This window comes from Suillus discolor, assembly GCF_016758755.1.
Source record: "Suillus discolor strain FC423 chromosome Unknown F5147scaffold_3, whole genome shotgun sequence".
Classification (NCBI taxonomy): domain Eukaryota; kingdom Fungi; phylum Basidiomycota; class Agaricomycetes; order Boletales; family Suillaceae; genus Suillus; species Suillus discolor.
Window position 1 is genome coordinate 428,275 of NW_024541250.1, and position 21,171 is coordinate 449,445.

Genomic DNA, 21,171 nt, shown 5'->3' on the forward strand with positions numbered 1-21,171 from the left:
CACATTGGTATAGGCTCAATAGACACTATGAATTCATTGCAATGTACGTTGAAGTTTGTTGTGAAATAAAATGCGTTTTCTTTTCTGAAATTCGATGGTGCTGAGTAATACTGGGTAGTGGGGTCGCAGTTGAACGGCGCATGACAGGCTAGTAAGTTTTGGGTTGTCTGTTATCCTGCACACCAGATCATGGCAGCTCCGAGTCTGACTTCGATGCTGCTGAAGGATCTCCGCATTGCAATGCTGGCAGAGGAAACTGAGAGTTAACCAGGGGAGTATCAAATTCTGATTAGACCAAGTCAGCGAACAGCTGGCAGGATAGCGAGTGTAGATACTCAAGTATACAGGCAGCGAATAGCTGATGGATGCCCTGGGTGTCGGGGAATGTAAAAGTCACGGTCACACATAGGTCACAATGTTGAGGTCTATGAGCCAGCCTCCATTGTGCAAGTATTTTTCCATTGATACGCCAGAAAAATAGTATTATAAGATGGCACCTCCGCTGCGCCCGAATGCAGTCGCATTCATATCACCCCAAAACCACCCGATCCTCATCCGTACATTCGAAAAAGGGGACGAGCTGAAGTACCACTATGTAGCCCATACAAGCCTCGATGTCATTGAGGAACGAAGTCAGTGCGCCCCAAGTGCTGTCTACTTTTTCATTCCCCCACTGACAAGAATACCTCATTCGATATTTGGCATTAGCAAATGGTCCAACAAAATCTAACGACTGTTACCTCGGCCTTCTCTACGCCATGGATGACATAGCTGCTTACGGGTACATAACACCTCTAAAAATGAAGATTGTTCTCGCTCTCCCACTCACAGACTCTGTCGTACGTGATGCGGAAGTGATCATGGTGTGTCCTTATAACTGTCGCCGTTTCCCCTCGTCCACCTGATCCATTCTTTGACACGGATGTATATTTAGACATTTAAAGCCCTCCACCTAGCCTACTACCATGCTTCCTCGAACCCTTTCATCCGACTTCATGATACGCCTACGGGCGTGGGGAGCGCCAAGTGGAAGCGCTTCAGACAGAAAGTAGACGAGATAAGTAGGGCTGCCAGTGGTGGGAGTGTGCCTTCTTGAACTAGTCACTGCACCAAGGTAATGGATGTAAGAAGAATTGAACTGAACTGCCGATAGTGGCGCATGTCTGATTGTAATTTTGTGTGGCTCAGGTTCGCAGCTGACTCGCCGCGCTTTGCAGGCTCCGGCCATCCTTATGACAAGCGCGTGGTCATGCTACTCGTTTGTTACGTGTGGACCGAAATGGATCAAACCCTTCTATTGACTCAGATGTCTAGCGAGCACCGCGTCTGAGACAGATACGGGGTTGATATGTTTCATTTCCTTGTCTATTTTCTCTCACTAGCTCCTCTTGTGTATTATTTGGAGACGTGTCTTGTGGCATGGCAGTCAATGGTCTGCGCGCCATCCACATTTCGAACAATATTTAGCTTCATCAGTATCGTTCCTGGAACCTAATTCAATTCACATGCAACCCACTCGCTCATTTCAGCCAACCGTCATATGAATTATGTCGAATCGCCTCGTCTAGGGTAGGATTCACGGTGCATGTTTCCTGTGTTATTATATGATCTCCCAGAGCTTTTCTGGTGCACTGGATTCATTGGCTGGCTTCCTGGATCTCAGTAGGAGCTTCATTCGTGGCTTAATCGAGCGCTTATTATTCTAGACCTAACTTCGGGGATCATGAACCTGAAGTCCATCAAAATTGAACCGAATACCGCGCCCGTATACATGAGCTGAAGAAATGGGTGTAAATAGAAGAAAACTGTTAAATCTGGCCGTCATGGATGCATACCTGGAAGGATGTTTTAGTGTTCTCACTCTTGTCAAATAAGTACTGTGATGCGCTTTGTGTACTACGTATCGGACATCCTGCCTTAAGCTTTAGGCCTCGTTAGTTCAACTATTCTATCTCAGTTTGGGACAATCTATGTTTATAGTGATTCTGCTTGCTGAAACGGTCTAGCCAGCTACATCTTTATTCGACAACGTTGGAAGAACCACTGGCTCAAGCCCTGAGACGTATTTCATGAATTTAAATTTCTTTCCCAACTAAATCACTACCAATGACAGCTTTAAATATTTTGTTGTCATTCGTCCAGGCATTCACAGCCCAACCCAAGCCTTCTCCAGGCCCTTTAACCCCTCCACAACCTCTCTTGCCATGACCCTCACGATCGTATCCTCATCCACAGTTGCGATATACTCCAACACCGTGCATGCGCGTCTCATGAATTCTTGGGATAGCGGTCCCCCTTCATATGACGTATACGCGCGTGTTTGCCCATCATATATGCCCCTGATTTGGACGCCGCTCCAGGAGCTGCCACCGCGTTCATATGCCTCCTGAGTAAGCACCCGCACAAGAAGCGCGAGAAAGTGTAGCGCTGCGCGTCGGAGTGCTGGAATTTTTGAGGATACGCTCAGGGGGGATATGTCTAGTGGGTCTGGAGGGCGTTCAGGTTGGGATCGGGGTGTTGGAGAAGATTCAGATTCTGCTTGTTCTGTGCTTATTCCTACGTCTGTTTTCATTATCTTCTCGTTCACCTTAGCTTTCGGATGTGGAATGGGAGTAGCCACAGTCATCTCGACCAACACCAAGTCCAGCATTCCCTCTGCTGTTTCCTTAGTATATCGTTCCACCACCCGTGCACAGGTATTGATACATTCGGAGAGCAGGGAAATCGCTGACGTGCGCAAGATGACTGGTGCGCGAGGCTCACGGAGGAGGGAGAGGAGAGGTGAAAGGAGCGTGTCCGCTTTTTTAACACAGCGAGTGATGACAAGATGAATGAGAATAGGACAAAGAGGCGGGATGAAACTCACCATATAGCCCCAGAGCGTCTCCACAGCGCCTCACAACAACTGCGAGGGCTTCACCGATGCGGAGACGTGTGTTAACTTCACTTATTTGTTTGCCCTTTGTCCTGCCTTTCTCACCATCCTTAGGCTTTGTATCCGATTCTGCCTTGTCATCAGCAAGATCCTCCGCCCCCCTCGCATACGCATCCAGAAGCGCTTTCAACACTTCGTTCCCCGCGCCAGACCTGGAATTGGGACCAGGGGCATGCACCAAAGCAGCAAGTCCTTGCACCGCATTCAAAAATACATACGAGTCGTCCTCCTGAATGGCTTGCAAGAATATGGAGAGGATAGCAGGGTGTAGGGCACGTATTGTCGCTTCCTTCTCGAGTCTCTCTCGCTCAGCCTTACTCGCACGAGCCGGGGAAGATACCAACTCGCGTAGTAAGAGCAACCCGTGCGCTCGTACAGGTAGGAGCGGGTCTTGAAGGAGCTTGAGTGCTTTTTGATATGTTTCTCGCGGATCTGCGTCAGCATCCTCGCTTCGACCATTGGATCTACCCTGATTTGTTGGAGCAGACCCTGATGCGGCTAACGCCCCCTCTGCCATCCTCGCTGTCAACACTAACTGTGCCTCACGTGCGCTTGGCCGGGTCGGCGTGTGCGCCTTGAGAAGGTCGAGTATTTGCGTAAGGGAGGGTGCGTTGTTCGGGGTGAGTGAGGGGTTGGCTGTGTTTTGGAGTGGTGTGGTAATTTATTTTGTGGAGGGGTAGGAGACACGACAGAATATACATGACATTCACAGTGAGGAATATGATACAGAGACACGGAAAAAGAGAAGTTAGTTCTTATTCTTCGGAATGAGAGACAAGGACGAACCTTCCAATATAGCCAACAACAATCCAACAGCAGTCTCTACCATATCTTCTCCCTCAACCTCCCCATCGTCCTCATCGTCGCTATCTGGCCCGAATTCCTGCTCCTCTGGTACGATTCTTAGATCCTCCCTCAAAAGACCTTTGGTGGATTCGTTGTTTATGCCTCGATCTGACGTGCCAGATACGGATGCGGAGGAGGGTGTGTCAGATACCTCTAACGCGTGCCTCACAAATTCCAACACATCCCTCGGGCGACTCAGGATAGCGGTGTTGTCCAGCTCAGATTGGAAGGCCATGATGAGTTGGAGGAGGAGCATCACTCTGTTCGTCATCTGCATCAGCAGACATGGCTGGGCTGGCATGTTAAGCTTACCGGAGTGGATCAGGTTCCTTCGGATCCATCAATATACTCTGTGTTTCTCCTCTGATGTCACTGTCTTGCGTATTATCAGCAGAACCAGATCCCTTTGCAGTGCGATATGCCTCCAGCAATCTCACGAACATGCCTCCTGCGATATCTGCACGATCGAGGTTCTTGATATAGGAGACAAAGTGCGCAGGAGGTGGGTAGAGTCCCAAGTCCAATGACTCTATATCTGTGTCCTCAGTGACGGAGGCATGCCGCAGGTCTTCCGGCGTAAGAAGAGCGAGTTTCTCTTCTCTGTTGACCCTGTATCAAATTTGAACTCAGACTTACATGAAGATGAAGTAGCACCAGTGGAACAAACCTCCTTACACGTTTTATATCTTCTGCACTTCCTCCTTCCCATCCTCCTGAAGAGCTTTCATTCTCATCCACCAATGACCACAACACTCGAATTCCCTCGCCCTCCTCTACAACCCGTCCCCATGTCCTCATCAATGACCAAACATCCTCTTTCAGTATCGGATCTGCTATACCCATTTTACTGAGATGTGCATGAAGGGAATACAGAGAGGGGAGGATGGGTGAAAGGAGGGAGGCGAATAGAGAGGGCGATGGATCGATTGATAGCAGGATGGTGTGAAGGGTTTGGAGGGATGATGATGGGGTAGGCAGAAGGTAGCTTTGATCTGGTTCCCTCTGATTGCGTGAGGTCTCGTCGGAGACTTTGGAGAGGGAATTGTGTAAAATGGGCAAGACTATGCTCCCCACGAGCGCGTGGTGTGCAGAACTGGAGTCCAGCATGCGTGCGAGAGTAAATGCTGCAGCGCGTTTGAATGCAGGGTGTGTTATTGGTGTTGAAGCAGAAGGGGGAGACGGAGAAATGAGAGCAAGGATGCGCGGTGTTATTGTTTGGAAGTAATGCTGGAACAGTATTGGATCAGAAATGCATTGAAATTGATTTAACCCAACCTCCACACCTTGGGTTGCATCCCTCGAGGTACTGTTCCTAGCACACGTGCAACGTGCTCCAGCTTATCGAGTTCCGGTTCATCTTCCGCATCGAGCTCACCAAATACAGCAACACAGAGAGCACCCACACCGCCTGGGTGGAGGAGATGTTGAGTGAGGAGGGAGGAACAGAGTTTACGGACGTGGGGTGGTGTCGGAGAATTAGGGGTGGAGAGGACCGTAGCAAGGGATGACATGAGTTGGGGGAGGGGGATGCTGAGAACATGCATTTTGTGGGGAAATGAATGAGATTACAAGCTACGACTACTGCAAAGTACACGCACAAGGCGAGGAGACGGAGCACGAGCAGGCGGAGAGACTCGACGGGTTCACTAGGTAACCATCCTAGAGCCATACTCGGGCGTAACAAATCAACTGCATGTCTTGACAGCAGTGTACTGCTAATGAGCGTCTGAGGTGGCGTACTCTTTGGGCCATTTGGGAACAAGAGACCCATGAGGCGCAAAAGCAGGTCAGAGAGTGTGGCGTGATCGGCGGGCGTGTTCGTCAGGTCTATAATTTTTGGGGTGCCGGGAATTAGTTTAGACGTTAACGAAGGGGTGAGACGCTTGTAAAGTATTTCGGTTCCCCAGCGAAAAATAAGAGCCATAAGAGTGCGGAGTGTGCTGAGGTCGCGTGTCCCTATTGCAGGTGCACTTTTCAGATCACCTTCTTGTCGATGATCTGGCAGGTGAAGAAGAGATTGAACGCGCTCGACAACGTGCAAAGCACATTGAGCAGTTTCAAGTTGGGCATCCTCCACTGTATCAAGAGAAGGAGCGGAGGATCCGAATGCTTGGTGGTATTGCGTTAGCCTGCGCACAAGTACATTTTTGAGATCGTGTTGGGTGGTGCCAGACGTGTCGAGAAGAAATGAGCCAGAACGCAAGACGTTTGCGAGCTCTTCTTGTGCTTCCGTCATCATCGTTAAAAACAGTACTCGACGGTGCCAAGATCCGATCGAGTCTATGGGTCACATGACTCTGACTGATAAAATTCAATGATCTAGTACGGCTCTACTTAAATTCTCAACCACGACATCGCCGCTGATCTAGTTCAACGATGAGCAAGCTCAACGCAGGCGCATTCGAGTTCGTTCCAGGTCGCGCATTTGTGCTACCTCAGAAAAGTCAAACGCCTCCTTCAAAACCTCCCCTCGAGCGCCCTCTCCAAACTGAAGCTCCACCTCCAGCTCCTACCATCACCCTTAACATCGGCGGATCGAACACTCCCGTTGCTCCTGCTCCCGCACCCGCTCCTGCTTTACAGTCAAGATCTGCTCCTGCTCCTACTCCACAGTCAAAACCTACTCTACCACCGTCTGTATCTGCGAGCACCACACCATTACAATCTTCTTCTCCTACACCACCTACTAACAAAGTATTTTCCACTGAACGAGCCAAGACAGACACCACATCCATTGCAAAGGAAGTCCAGGCTATTGCAGACCAGGAAGTCCTTAAGGATCTTTTTGGTGATGGTGCGCATCTTACCTCACCGTCCCTCTCATGCAACTGTACTCACATATTTATAGTCAAAGAACATCTTAACATCGTCTTCATCGGTCATGTAGATGCTGGAAAATCAACTCTTGGCGGGAACCTCCTATATATCTCTGGTGGTGTTGACAAGCGCACCATGGAGAAATACGAGAAAGAGGCAAAAGAAGCTGGCCGTGAAACGTGGTACCTTTCCTGGGCGCTCGATAGCACCCCTCAGGAGCGCTCAAAGGGGAAAACCGTCGAAGTCGGTAGAGCCTACTTCGAGACATCGTTTCGAAGATATACCATTCTAGATGCTCCAGGCCACAAGACTTATGTTCCGAGCATGATTAGCGGTGCTGCCCAAGCGGATGTCGCAATACTCGTCATCTCCGCACGCAAAGGTGAATTTGAAACTGGTTTCGAAAGAGGTGGCCAGACCCGCGAACACGTCATGCTCGTGAAAACCGCCGGCGTCAGCAAAATCGTCATCGTCATCAACAAGATGGATGATCCGACTGTCAACTGGGACAAAGGCAGATACACTGAGATCAAGGATAAGTTGACCCCATTCGTGAAATCTGCTGGTTTCAATCCCAAAACGGACGTCACCTTTATACCTGCATCTGGATATACGGGTCAGAATCTAAAGGATCGCGTAGCAAAGTCTATCTGCTCATGGAATGAGTGTGTGGTGTTTTCTTTCTTCCACGTATATACATGCTCATGCCCATCTTGCAGTGGCCCCTCCTTCCTTGAACATATGGACAACATGCCCATGGTCGACCGCAAGATCAATGCTCCCCTCATGATGCCAGTCTCCGAAAAGTATAAAGACATGGGTGCCATCATCGTCGGCAAGATCGAATCCGGACACATTCGAAAGGGAGACTCTCTAACCCTCATGCCGAACAAATCTGCTGTTGAAGTCGCCGCCATCTACAATGAGATGGAAGAAGAGGTGCCCAGTGCGATCTGCGGTGACAACGTGCGCGTGAGACTCAGGGGCGTGGAGGACGAAGATATCAGCCCTGGATTTGTACTCACGAGTCCGAAGTCTCCTGTGAGAGCGGTGAGGCAATTCGAGGCGCAGCTTGCAATTTTGGAACATAAGAATATCATTTGTGCGGGATATTCGGCTGTCATGCACGTGCACACACTTTCCGAAGAGGTTACATTGCCTGTGAGTGCGGCGTGTTTGACTGGTTTACACAGTCTTGATGTTCATAGGCTCTACTACACTACTTTGACAAAGCTACCGGTCGCAAGTCGAAGAAACCGCCTCAATTCGCAAAGAAGGGTGGGTGTACTGTGCACAGTGTAATCAATTCTCACTGATATTTCTTCCTCGACCATTTTGCTGCGGCCAAAAAAATTGCCGTAACAATCATCTCTACCCCTCCTGCACATCATAATCGTGCACCACTTCGTTACGATTTCCAGGCCAAAAAGTCGTGGCGCTCATAGAAACGACTCTCCCCATCTGCGTCGAGCGCTTCGTTGATTACCCCCAACTCGGTCGCTTCACGCTGCGTGACGAGGGCAGAACAATTGCTATTGGAAAGGTGCGTTTTTTATATCGATTGGTTGTTGCATGTAAACTTTTACTTGCTTTGGTTTTCACTTGACTACATCTCGGTCTTCCCTCGGACTTGTTAACTAAATCTTTTCTTCTTCGCAGATCACAAAACTTCATGACGATCGCGTCGATGAGGCCACAGAGGGCATGGCACATGTGTCGGTTGCGGCGTAAGGTGCTTGCGTGTGCTTGCATCATACTTCCACGTATGTATTCTATGTGATATTATTATTGAGCCGTAGCTCACGTTCCTTCATCCTTCCCACAATACGTGTCGCATTTTTTTTGGCTGTGGTCCCTGCACCTTTTATCCAAATAGTTGTCCATACCGTCACGTTCCGATAGATTGAGGGTACGATACCAAGAAATCAGAAGCTCAGACTCCCTAACGATTGCAGTAGTTGTAATAATAGAACTACGCTGTGGACCTATTTGTTATGCTTTGAGTGCTTTCATTTATTATGTACGATCATGTAGTTGTGTGCAAGTTTATTGTTCTGTTACGACCACAGATTGACCACCGGTCCACAGAAAATCTCAATAAATCTGAAACGCGCTAATCACGTGACCAAAGGTCACTTTCCTTTCTGGTGCACTCACTGCACTGGCAGTCAGTTCTTGATCATAGCTTCAGCCATGACGCTCAAACTCAAGCGGGCGAGCCATTCCCCCTCTCCATTTTCATGGGATGCTCTCAGCCCACCACGCGCGGAGTCTCCAAATACGCCCGAAGTTACCGGTCTACCTCCTCCGCCAACATCATGGCTCTCTGCCCGCGACATGAAAATATTTGGTGCCCAACCACTACGTGCTGACATCGGCGTTGTGCGTTGCGCAGACTGTGACAAGCCTATCTTGCGTAGCGCCATTTCAGAGCACATTAGTATGTCATGGCTTTCTACAACTACCAGATATTTAGCTCATGCACAGTTAGGCAACTGTAACGACATCCGTTCAGGGAAGAAATGGGTCAAGGGCAAAACGGCAGATAGCGAAGGTACTGTCTCCTGATATATTTTCCTTTCATCATATATAATCAGCCCCATCAAGTTGAGCCGAAGAAAGGCAAGAAGCGGGCTGCAGACGGCGAGGACGGGGATGAAGCCGGCGAGCCGTCTAAAAAGAAGACCAAGATAACAAAGGGGCGTACTAAAGGCCCCGTGGACTATGACAAGCAATGTGGAGTGATCAATGATAAAGGCCTCCCTTGCTCGCGCTCCCTCACGTGCAAAGCTCATTCCATGGGTGCGAAGCGCGCTGTTCAGGGTCGCTCGAAGGCGTATGACGAGCTTTTGCTCGAGTGGAACCGTGCGAATAATCCTAACTGGGTAGAGCCGGTAAAGAAGGAGACGAAAGCAGAGAAGAAGGAGAAGCGCGAGAAGGAGAAGGCAGAGAAGAAGCGCCTTGCGCAGGAGGCTGCATTAGCAGCTGGACTGGAAGGGAAGGGCATGCCGAAGAAGCCTGGTAGGAAGGCGAATACATTAGGCACTACTGCCACACAACTGGACGTCGATGAAGCTGCTGAAAACTTGGATGATCTTGACTCAGAAGCAGAGGTCGATTCACTGGTGAAGGCCGTGCAGAGTGCACAGGCGCGTGGGATCATTGGAGTGCCATTGGCTGTCCCATCATCAGAGAGTTCGTGGTTTGTATTGCGGAGGGAGCGCCTGCGAAATTGCCGAGAGCTGCTTGCGAGTGCGCTCATTCCGCCCAGCGGACGTAGTAGCATCGCTGCAACTGTGTCTAGCATGGCGCTTGGGTAGATGCATCACCCTGCCGTTGTCGCCATTTATATCATCTACACCATATTATTCACGGATTACTGGGACATTTCACTGTGCCAATTATTGGTTTATTTCTCGAGCTATCATTATTGTCGTTCTTAGCATATATGTACGTGTAACTGTAGCAGTAGATCCTCACGAAGTTCACCGCCCGGGACGTCACGTGAAGCAATTATCTCACCTTTGCCATCTCCGTCACTCCACCCACTGCCTCGTTTTCCAAGTTTCCAACGCCCGCTGCCGTTTCTGCCTAATAACTGATCATAACTAACATACTATATAGGTCTTTCTCTCACTGCAGAGTAATATCAGCAGAGTGTTCCTAAAGTAGCAGCATACGCAGCCCCGCAGACGCCGTGACACTTTCCCGATTCCCAACATTTAAGTTTGAACCTCGTACCGTTCACCGCTGATGTCAGAACACGAGGAATATCTCGCAGTCCTCAAGGCCTCTTATGACTACCAGCCCCAGTCAGAAGAGGAGCTTGCGATCACTGAGAACCAAATTGTCTTTCTCCTTGAACGTACTGATGATGAGTAAGTAGTTATGGCTTGCTCTTGGTCTAACGCTCATGCCATACAAAGTTGGTGGAAAGTCAAGATAAAAGGTGAATCACAGGAGCAAGATAGTCCATCTGGCCTCGTCCCTGCTGCCTACGTTGAGCAGGTCCGTTTCATATCCTTACTTTATTCACAGCCTGTCTGATAGATGGATGCGGGACTAGGCTGAACACACGTCTCTTGTCAAAGCTATCTATGACTATAATTCCGCTGCACCCGGAGAGCTGTCTATCAAGGAGGACGAGGTTCTAATGGTCTTTGACCGTGAAGAAGATTGGATACTCGTTCAAAGCAAGCAGGGCGGCAAAGCTGGCTTTGTACCAGGAAACTATGTTGAAGAGGTATGCATCTGCATCGAACACGTTGCCTCATATTTATCTCGCACGAAGACTACTAGTGCGGAAAGCACACCAGCACCGGCTTCTGTAGCACCTCAAATTATCATTCCGCCATCGGTGCGTCGATAATTTAAGAAGTTAGCGAAGTCCTTCACTGACATATTCTCTGTAACATACCTAGCCTGAACCCCCAGCTCGTCCCTTGAGCGTGTATGTGGACCCTGCTGACAGAGTTGCCCAGTCCAAAGCCCAAGCTCGTGTGAGCGACGAGATCAAGACCTGGTCTGTGTCTGAAGTGGACAAGAAAGGCAAGAAGAAGAAGGGTACTCTCGGCATTGGCAATGGCTCCCTCTTCTTCGCAAGCGAATCAGACAAGGTATGCCCCAAATCCCCTATTATTCGTATAATCATCTCCCTAATTGAGTGATCGAACTCACTTGCATCGCGTAGACTCCAGTGCAGAAATGGCAAATATCTGACGTTGGAGACATATCCGTGGAGAAGCACAAGCACGTGCATATTGACATGGGCGGGCCCAGTGCGACAAAGTTGCATTTCTATGTTGGAAGTAGAGACACGGCTGATGCTGTTGTCGAGAAGCTGGAGACTTCTCGTATACTTGCGTCCGCCGATCAACGTGCTGTCATCTCTCCGCCGCCGCGCTCGGAAGTGAGCAGTCCGGTGAAGAAGAACAGCGCTTCTGTGCGCTTCGCGGAGGAATCTCCTGTGATTATACCGCCACGCGAATCCTCCGAGGAGGAAGAGGAAGAGGCGGAGGAAGATGGGCAAGGTATCGACGATGGCGAGCCTGCCGTCGCATTATATGACTTCGAGGGCACGGGTTCAGATGAATTGAGCGTGCAAGAGGGTGAGCGGCTCTGGATCATCGAGAAAGAGGGCGAAGAGTGGTGGAAGTGCAGAAATGAACATGGAATTGAGGGAGTTGTCCCTGCATCGTATCTCGAGGTCAGTCCCAAATCAGCATGAGAGTCGCTTACTGATATCATACCCAGAGCACTGGCGGGGCATCCGTCACTACTGAGCCAGAAGACGATGGTGCTGCCGAGCGCGAAGAGCAAGAGCGTCTCGAGGCCGAGAGGAAAGAGGAAGAGCGAAGGGAACGCGAACGTACGGAAAAGGAGCGAAAGAAGAAGGAGCAGGAACAACGCGCGAAGGCTGCTGCAGCAGCGGCAGAGGTTGATAGGAAACGACGCGAAAAGGAGGAAGCTGCCGCCGCCGCCGAAGCAGAGCGTAGGAAGCGTCAGGAGGCTGCAAAGCGTGCTCAACAGAGGGCAGAAAGGGGACAGAGTTCGTCGCCGTAGGTGTCGCCCTCGGCCTATGCTCAAAACGTTTTTTGATATATTGATCTATCAGTCGTCCTCCGGCCTCGCAAGCGAAACCCAGAGAGTCGACGTCTAGCGCAGGACGTAGCTCAAGCGATGCTCACAAGAGTGAGTGTTTCATGATGACCTTCAATCTCTTCTAACCTGTCAATCAACTTCAGGTATACCTTCCGCGGAGTCTACACGTATATGGCACGACCGCAGTGGCCAGTTCCGTGTCGAAGCTGCTTTTCTTGGGTACTCTAACGGCAAGCTACGTCTACACAAAGTCAACGGTGTTGTCATCGAGGTCCCCTCGGAGAAGATGTCCCTCGAGGACATACGTTATGTTGAGCGACTTAATGCCAAGAATGATAATCCTCCTGCAGCGCCACGCCGTCACTCCGATGATGACGACCAGCCACTTGCGCTCAAGCAAAAGGAAGTTGTACGGCGGGCCACCATGTCAACGCAGCCCAAGAAGCCGCAGACAGACTGGTTCGAGTTCTTCCTGAATGCAGGCTGCGACATTGACGATTGCACGCGATATGCGGCTTCCTTCGAACGTGACAAGATTGATGAGGCGATCCTCCCAGACACTACCGAGTCCACAATGCGTTCACTGGGCTTGCGCGAGGGCGACATTATTCGCGTTACAAAGCATATCCAGTTGAAGTTTGCAAAACCTAAGAAGGACACGTCACAAGAGCAGCTTATTCGCGACGAAGAACTGGCACGGCAGCTACAAGAAGAGGAGAATGGCACGAGGAGTAAAGGTTCATCAAGTCCTGCGCCCAACCTCTTTGCTGGTCCAGGAGGCGTTCTCAAGAATAATACCCAACGCCGCGGGAGACCGCAACCTAGCAAGTCTCTGCCACCGCCGTCCGTCGACCTCAACGCCATTAGCTCTGCTTCTGACCAGATTAAACGGACTGGCTCACCTCTCGTCATGAGTCCTGCCACTATCACACCTGTGCAGCCACCTCAGAGGTCAAGCTCAACGGTGCCCGTTACTAGTGGCTTTGAAGACGATGCTTGGACGAACAGACCGGGGTCTAAGCCTTTGGCCGCTAATTATCGTGCACCATCGGCACCACCAGTTGCTGCTACTGCACCTGCAGTTACGCCTGTCTCGGCTGTGCCCGCTGCACCGACGCTACCCCCTCCTCCACCAGTGGCTCCAGTACAGGTTGCAACAACTGGCAATGGCCTCGCAAAGACTGATGCTGACATCTTCGACCAGCTTGCGCGCCTGAGTCAGTTGAAAACAAGCCGTCCTTCTCCATCCCCAGCGCCTGCCCCGTCTCCTGTTGCGCCAAGTCCACCAGTAGTGTCTCCACAGCCACCTGTCTCATACAATACCGGCCTTGGAATGGGTTCTTCTCCTACACCCATCGGCCAACATCTGCAGATCCAGCAAACAGGTGCACAAGGCCCTCGTGGGCCATTCGCTCCTGTTCCGGCCAATCAAAGTCTGTTGCAGCCCCTTATACCCACTACCACAGGGTTCAACAACTTTGTACCAACGCGCCCATTCAGCGCGTCGCCTTTCCAAGGTCAAGCACCACCTTCATTCCTGTCAGCGCAACCAACGGGCTTTCCCGGTACATCACAACCACTCTTATCACAGCCCACAGGATTACCGACATCGGGACCACTGCTCTCGCAACCAACCGGTATGTTCGGGGGGCCGTTTGGCACATATGGCGCTCGCCCGTCATTCCAGAATACCACGATGCAACAGGTGCAACCGAGTAAGTCCTACTGTGCGATTTTTTTGAAAATTTATTAATCTCGATTAGACCCAACAGGAGTGTTTGCCCAGTCTCCATTCAACAATGTGGTTTCTTCTCCACCACCCATTCCTTCTTCATACTCTCAGTCAAACACTAGTTCTAACACAACGCCAGCAAACATATTTGCTCAGATGAAATCGGGAACGTTTGCCAGTGGAAATGAGCATTCTGGACCCCAGCAGGCAGGTGAGTGCCACCGTGCTGTGACTATGCATTCGTGATATCTGATTGATAATCTCAGAGACATATAATGCTCTGCGCGTAAATCGTGAGTTTTGTCCAGGCTGATGTAATGAGGACTGACTAACTTAATCACCAGCTATCGCCCCTCAACCCACAGGATTTGTCCCACAAACGACTGGGTGGGGATTTCAACCTAACAACGGATTTCAACCGAATGGATATACGGGGTACTAGACTTAGTGTTAATTGTTGCTCTCTTTGACCAGATGACAATGCTTTGGATGAAAATATATGATTGAACCTGGACTTAAATGTTGTATGAGTAATCAAATCTAGGAAAACTAAACAATGTGCTACGATGCCTCTACTACTACTATGCCTTGGGTCCGTCCCACTCTCTCGAAGTACATCTTGAGTCCCAGTCTGATTTCCGGTGCAACATCACGAGCAAGCAGCCCGGTTGCCAACGGATAAATCGCTGGAAGATATCTAACGAACTGCATATCTCGGTCAGCAGAGAAAATATGAATTCCAAGGCATCACATACAGCCTTATTGTCAAAACGACAGAACCCATCTAATATCTCTGCAACAACAGGTGTCCAAGCAGTTATGTTCTTGGCCTGTGTATCAGCGCGGAGCTTAATGTAGTCCTGTAGCACGCTCAAACCAAGACTACCATCTGGGTCAAATAAGGAATACAGAGTTGATATCGTACTTACGGCAAAAGGCGTTCAGCAATCTGAGGGCGTGCGTTCTGGTGCTCTGGGCGTTCATCAAAGTACATTCTAAGTAAGATGTGCACCAAAGTTGCTGCACTGCTGGACTCTTGTTTAAGGAGATTAGGCAGGTGCTTCATGAATCCTTATGACGGTAATCAGGAGAGATCTACTAGCACCACCAGAAACACACTCACCGACTTTCCAGAGTCCAGTACGCAGCTCTTTATCATCATTAAACATTCTAGCGAACTGATAGCTATGATCCAGGACCCCCATAAGACGTAGAAGCTGCTCTGGAGGGATAGTAGTGTAGACAGCATCGTTCCGGAGCAAATCATTGGTAGTTTCAATCAGTAGTAGCTGAAGAACACATTTGACAATTATCTGTTTGAAAATGCGACGTCGGTCACCAAGTGTGTGCTTGACTTGTTGAGGCTGAGGCTGGTCACCAGTGGGAGACAATGGGGCTGGGATGATTGCTTGGTCATTAGAATCTTTGGAAGTGAATTAGCTGGTGCAGATTGCCCATACACGGAGCATACCGTTGGTATCTGGAAGATCTGATACAGTGCCTCCGTCCATCTCCTCACGTAGACTGTCGTCGAAAAGTTGGTGGGGAGTAGTTGTTCTATAAAGCTTTACAAAAGTAGCTGCCACTCGTTCCCACTGAGCGGCACTGAGCTTCTGCACGTTATTTTCCAGAAATTGTTGCAGACACGATGTCCCGATACGAGCCAAGGTGTCGTTTTCTGCGTTGAATATATAAGTAAGCGCTCGGCAGCACCGCATCAGCCTACCTTGGCAGATACAAACACACAGAAGCTCCAGTAATCCGTCGAGGAAGCGCTCCAGGGTATCATAGAAAAACGTATAGAGGTCGATGAGGTCACGTAGTGCCTGGATCATCGTAGTTGACAACCACACGCTCATATCCTCCTGAGTGTTGAATCTAGACATGTCTTGACTCGACTTCAAAACGGCGAAGATCGGGAAAAGTATTTCTTTGCAAACTGTGTCCCAAAATTCCACAGTGAAAGATGATCCATAAGTTTTCAGCGTCGAAAACAGAGAATCCAGTGCGCTGTACGTCAGGTGAGCTTGATAAAAAGTTCAGACCAGGTAAGGACTCACAGACGTCGTACTTCAAGGTCCTCCCCGTTCATTATGATGTCGTAGAACCCGAATAAGACAGGGAACCAGAACCTAATCATGATGTCGTCGCCTTGAGGTCCAACCCCCGGACTCAGAGCACACTCAGGGCAAGTGAGCATGACCGGAATAACACCACGCAACATGCCAATCGCTAATAAACTTATCTTCTGATACTTGCTGACCTTGCAAAACTCGGTGATGCAAACAGTCAGATCTGCGAAAGCACCATGACGGACAATAGCAGTAAAATGTTCCTTGTTCAATCTCGTCACGATTTCGAATGCGGAATTCGCAATACGTTCTGAGGTAAGGGGAGGATGATCAGAATTTTACACCAAGCAGGGACGTTGAGCATTCGTCCTCACCAGTTAGCACTTTTGAAGCAGCAGAGAAGACACCAAAGAGTGTACGCCATCCTGAACGCATATTTTGTACTCTGGCTTGTATCATTTGTTGGAGACATTGCAAAACCTGTCGAGAATGTCAGTATTATAAGAATTGGCTGATGCACTGCGTACCATATCGCGAATATCAGGATTGGCATTGTGAACCATCGTGTATTCGAAGGGCTTGAGGAAGTCCTTTTGGAACTTGAAATGGGGCAGCTCTTCCTTTTCCAAAAATCGCATTGATAACTGACGGAGAGAATCCAGGGCAAAGGAACCGACGTGGGGATTGCTGTGACAGCAAACCTGCAAAGTGTGAATATATGTTTATGTCGGACTGTTCAACATATTACCTGGTTGAAATGTTCTCCTAAGATATCCCAGAGATTCGACCACTCGAGACGAATACGGTTCATGTTGTAGTATGATATCTCTACAAGCTTTTGCAGACTGAACAAACGAGGATGTTGTGATATTCCAGACGATTGAATCTCCTCCCATGAAACATCACAAAGGGCCCTCGCAAAATCCACAATAGCAGTCTATAAATCAATAAGTCAACATCACGAGGCAAGCGAATTGGATTAAGAAGAACTCACGCCAGACAGGTAGTGGCTGAGTGAAAAGACCATATCTGCTGCCACGGTGATGTGAGTCGACCTGCTTTCGTTGGCAAGTTCTTCTGCTGGAAGCTTCTTAGATCGACTGAGGAATAGTCAGTCAACAGTGGTGTATATGTACAAATCACCCACCCTTTCTTTCCGCTGTCCGGAACTTCCACACCGCCGCTGATAAGTTGCATATGTTCCAGCTGTGACACACACGACAGCACGTCGCGCCACGACCCTTTCAAATTGTTACCTTCGTTGACCGCGATATCTAGTAACGTCTTGATAGCATCCATATTCTTGGTTTTCATTTCTCCAAAGTTGTTGAGGAACGTGAACTTCGAAAGGGTACTAACAAACGCATTGCGTTCGAGGTCCAAATCGAAGAAGCAAACTATGTGGATGGCATTCTTGAATCCGTCCAAGCAGAGATCGACTATCTCAAGGTCATCCGTATTTTGAAGCGGGCCGGACAATCCAGCTAAGAAGGGTATCCATGCCACCTCAAACATCGGTCGAACATGGATGAAGTGTGACGCGCTGAAGTATTGGTCTCCAGCACGAGATCCTCTTCGTTGAGAGCGCATAAGCGTTCTGAAGAGTGCCTACAAGAGATTAATCCGCGTTCAATCAGAAGACTGGCAACTTACTTCAGTCTTGTTAGCCATGCCATTGGACTGCATCACATATGCTTCCTTTTGAAGGTCCCTCCCCACGTTCGCTAACACATTGGCAAGACCAGGACCCGTGGAGGGCAAGTTGATTGTGGCGTCAACTTCGTCTTTCATCCTAATCTCGTTACCCTGGATGTCGTGAAAAATGGCGCTCAAAAATTCCTCCGGAAGACTCTCTCCGTCGTTGATACCACGGTTGTTCTTGATAAAGTCAGCTTTAGTCATGCGATTTTTAATTTGAGGACTGTGAGCATCGGTATTGAGCAAGATGATAGAATACGCGAGAATATAGGCGGCATCTATTCGATGGCAGGTAAGTGATCCGAACAAATTAGCCAGATGTCCACAAACCTGCATTCTTGAAGGGTGTCTGAGCGTTTCCGGCGATGTAGCGTTCCGCGAACTTGAGCATGAAACGATCGATCTTCTGAGCTTCTCCAGGAAGGCGGAATGCCTGCAAAAACACACGAACAGCGTCTACGAAGCCTAAATTCCTGAAATCCAGAAAGTCGACAAAAGCATGCATGATAGCAACATTGTATTCATCTCTGCAGTACAGTGAGAATCGTTATGGATGATGATGTATTGAAGATACTTACCCTTCACCAAGGTACTCGCCAATCATACTTTTGCTGAGGCCATCAGTGGTTAATAAAAACCCTGCGATATCACGAGGCGACGAGCTTGGAATGAGTTCCGTCTCGACCAAGAATTGAATGCCCTGAGAGGAAATTAACTTTGCTAGTTTGTAAATAGTGAGAGGACGAACGCGTTTGGGCTTGAAGTTAAACTTCTTGATACCCTCGAGCAGGGTGGTCTTTTTTTGCTTGGCACTCTCAAACCTGGAGGGATCATCTGCAATGTCTGGAGTTGATTGCCGAAAGGCTTCTGTGCTTCCAGCGGAAGCAATCAACCCATCTAATGAAGGATCAGGTGTCATAGCGTCAGCTGCAACCTCTTCCCCGATCTGACTTCTTGAGGCAGTATCTGCAGTTGCGGATTCTGCAGGTGTTTTCCCAGCGGCTGTTCCCCAAGTCACAAGGGATCTAAGAACAGCCACCAAACATTCGAGACCCTGCCTTCTAAGTTGCCCCTCGGAAAGGCCCATAGTGGACGTGTCCATGGTGCCGGATACAGCTAGTGCGCCTGACACGTGCGCCGTCGACGCTGAGCTTTTGGTCTGTGGTGGGAGCGCCGGGCTTGCAGGGTCGTTCGTCTTTTGTTGCGAGGAAGTATACGGTAATGTAGCAATCTTGGATATAATGTTCATGAGGCTGGCCATCATGTTAGCCTGCAGCTTGGATCTTTCATCCTCTGACACTTACTGCTCGTATATATTATCTATGGCTCCGCTGTCGCAGTCATAGTTGAGATATATCTCTACCAAAGCCTGAGGGTCCTGGCAGAGCCTGGAGAGCATTCCAATGATTACAGCCTTCTGCTTGAGAGTTGAATTCTTCATTTCCAGAATAGGAACGAATATCTCGTGCAGTAGGACTTCGATCTCTTTCTGTGCATGAGCAAATTAGTCATGTACAGTTCATGGATAATGATAGTACCTTGAGCTTCGTTCGCATTCCTGATAACACCCGCCAGAAGATCTCCACGCTGACTTCGAATACTTGAGGCACGGGGCTAACTGCGTTGCGGCTCAAGCTGAGGCAAAGGTATTGATTGACAGCCTGAACAAAAGTAGTTGCCTCGTTCGTGGAAGAAGAGTAGATTATGGCTTTCGAATCAATGAATAGTGCCATATGTGAGTTAAGGATGGTGAGCACGAGATGCAGGGACAAGAGTTTAGACCTCATTGCATGAGATTTGAGATCACGCTCGCTGCGCCAGATATTAGCACCATACCCTAAAAAATAAAAATAAAAGCATACCTCTCTGTGTTCAAGGGCTTCATTGTCAATTTGCACAAGGCTCGGAAAACCAAGAACGCGTCCTTTATAAACATATCATGCGTGCTCAACTCCCTTGCAGTGTGTTCATTTTCTGCGGCCTCATGTGATGCTGGGCTGAAGACATGTTTGAATAAGTATCAATGAGTGTTACGGAACACAAGCTTACGACGCGTGACTGATTGTTTCTTGCAGAACGTCAGGATCATGAACAGATGAAGGGGGGATAGAGACGCCAGGATGTAAGGACACGTCAACGGCAGATTCCAATGGCAACGCCTCTGCCGTCAAATTGTCCACTGCATTATTTTGGACGTCAGTCCTGAGCGATCCTGATGCCGGAATTGATGTCAGCGTGTCGGAGGAGACATGTGAGCGTAAAGTTATTCCGTCGAGACTTCTGCACCGCGCAAATATGTGATGCACCATTTGAGTCAGTCCTCCTTGAGCGACCATTTGATTGACTAGGTCCGTGCTGAGAAGAAATACGTTATAAACCGTGCGGACTGCCTTTAATAGTGACGAATGGTGTACGTAGATAGTAGGCGAAAGTACTATGGAGAGAAGCGCTTTGACAACCTGAAGAGAGACCGTTTCAGGGGAGGTATCATTATGGCATGTTGTGACGGTATGGACGACAAGGTCGACCAGGGAAGGCTGTGGAAGGCTAGACTGGGAAGCACCAGCTATCGAGTGTCTTCCCTGCAGTGCCGGTGACGGAGGCGGGGAAGGAAGCGTCTGCGCAGATGATGGCTCCGCAAAGAACGAGTAAGATATGAGCTTGGATATGCAGTCCAGACTCGCTATCATGAGCTTCTCGCTGCGTGTCTCGCATGCCAGCCGTAGAGGCTCAAAAATTTCACGTGGACGATCACCACCTTGACCGACACGTATCATCTCCAAGGCATTGTGTGCGCTCTCGCGTAGAGCTGTGGAACGTTTGGCCTCCTTCGAAGCCAGAATGATCTCTAAGGCGGAAGAAATGAGAACCACAGAAACGGTGTAACCCTTGGAAATCGTGATGGAACGTTTGTGAGACGCAGCGGATGATGAACTGTAGGCACTAGATGGCGTTTGAGGTCGGGGCTCGTCGTGGCCATTTGCTTTTTCAGGCGTGCTTGGCGTCGCGGGATGAGGTTGATTAACGTCCGCGGAGCCTCTGGGTAGCTGCAGCCGGGGACTCTTTTCTGGCGGTGTTGGCGGTGCTTGTTTCGAAGAAAGAGGAACTTCCACGAATGTGTCTATGTTTTGAACTTCTGGCTGAGAAACATGAGACACGTCAGGAGCGGTTTCGACATGTTCTCCCGCTACTTCGAAAAGCGGAGAAGAAGACGCAGGTCTAGCTTCATCTGTATCATCTACACATAGGGCTGCGGCAACCGCAGAGGGAGGTGCATCCTCAACCTCATGAATAGCATCGGCATCCACAACGATGGGTTTCTCCTTGCAAACACCGACAAATTCCTCATCGACCATCGAGTTTGTTGGTGGTCCTTCGGATTCAGTGACGGTATCGTCCACCATATTCAACGCGGGCAGTGACTGCTTCACAGAGAGGTTGCAGTTACTGAATGTAGCGATTCCGAATCC

At 49.3% G+C, this 21,171-nt stretch overlaps 6 protein-coding genes across 6 annotated transcripts; 4 read left to right on the top strand and 2 right to left on the bottom strand.

Moving 5' to 3' along the window:
• Positions 1-462: 462 nt before the first annotated feature.
• Positions 463-1,530, top strand: F5147DRAFT_666786 (trafficking protein particle complex 2). The gene is made up of 3 exons (XM_041435186.1): positions 463-632; positions 709-863; positions 935-1,530. Exons 1-3 carry the CDS (start codon positions 491-493, stop codon positions 1,094-1,096), a joined length of 459 nt encoding a protein of 152 aa, XP_041298889.1. The 5' UTR covers positions 463-490; the 3' UTR covers positions 1,097-1,530.
• A 531-nt stretch (positions 1,531-2,061) lies between these two features.
• F5147DRAFT_602591 (uncharacterized protein) lies at positions 2,062-6,019 on the bottom strand (the record flags this gene model as incomplete). The annotated part of the gene is made up of 7 exons (XM_041432262.1): positions 2,062-2,799; positions 2,867-3,571; positions 3,722-4,041; positions 4,094-4,390; positions 4,449-5,008; positions 5,065-5,311; positions 5,380-6,019. Coding segments are annotated over 7 exons (3,422 nt in total), but the record flags the coding sequence as incomplete, so codon positions are not given.
• A 53-nt stretch (positions 6,020-6,072) lies between these two features.
• F5147DRAFT_666799 (P-loop containing nucleoside triphosphate hydrolase protein) lies at positions 6,073-8,361 on the top strand. Its single transcript, XM_041435187.1, has 6 exons — positions 6,073-6,575; positions 6,630-7,263; positions 7,318-7,759; positions 7,807-7,876; positions 8,020-8,141; positions 8,258-8,361. The coding sequence occupies exons 1-6, from the start codon at positions 6,158-6,160 to the stop codon at positions 8,327-8,329; spliced, it is 1,758 nt and encodes a 585-aa protein (XP_041298891.1). The 5' UTR covers positions 6,073-6,157; the 3' UTR covers positions 8,330-8,361.
• Positions 8,362-8,603: 242 nt separating this feature from the next.
• On the top strand, positions 8,604-10,118 carry F5147DRAFT_666808 (SCA7-domain-containing protein). Its single transcript, XM_041435188.1, has 4 exons — positions 8,604-8,631; positions 8,687-9,038; positions 9,090-9,152; positions 9,206-10,118. Exons 1-4 carry the CDS (start codon positions 8,617-8,619, stop codon positions 9,916-9,918), a joined length of 1,143 nt encoding a protein of 380 aa, XP_041298892.1. The 5' UTR covers positions 8,604-8,616; the 3' UTR covers positions 9,919-10,118.
• A 230-nt stretch (positions 10,119-10,348) lies between these two features.
• On the top strand, positions 10,349-14,849 carry F5147DRAFT_801061 (uncharacterized protein; the record flags this gene model as incomplete). Its single annotated transcript, XM_041443277.1, has 11 exons — positions 10,349-10,476; positions 10,525-10,606; positions 10,665-10,841; positions 10,890-10,955; positions 11,020-11,214; positions 11,289-11,804; positions 11,852-12,089; positions 12,343-13,904; positions 13,986-14,142; positions 14,198-14,224; positions 14,297-14,849. 11 exons carry the CDS (start codon positions 10,352-10,354, stop codon positions 14,371-14,373), a joined length of 3,222 nt encoding a protein of 1,073 aa, XP_041298893.1. The 3' UTR covers positions 14,374-14,849.
• On the bottom strand, positions 14,335-21,167 carry F5147DRAFT_187288 (uncharacterized protein). The gene is made up of 20 exons (XM_041428460.1): positions 19,751-21,167; positions 19,564-19,698; positions 19,240-19,513; positions 19,006-19,190; positions 18,450-18,954; positions 18,280-18,401; positions 18,032-18,228; positions 17,657-17,979; positions 17,151-17,611; positions 16,998-17,103; positions 16,752-16,940; positions 16,531-16,704; positions 16,378-16,483; positions 15,992-16,313; positions 15,658-15,941; positions 15,403-15,609; positions 15,055-15,354; positions 14,861-15,002; positions 14,687-14,813; positions 14,335-14,636 (listed from the first exon to the last, which is right to left on the bottom strand). Exons 1-20 carry the CDS (start codon positions 21,103-21,105, stop codon positions 14,493-14,495), a joined length of 5,658 nt encoding a protein of 1,885 aa, XP_041298894.1. The 5' UTR covers positions 21,106-21,167; the 3' UTR covers positions 14,335-14,492.
• Between the last annotated feature and the right edge of the window lie 4 nt (positions 21,168-21,171).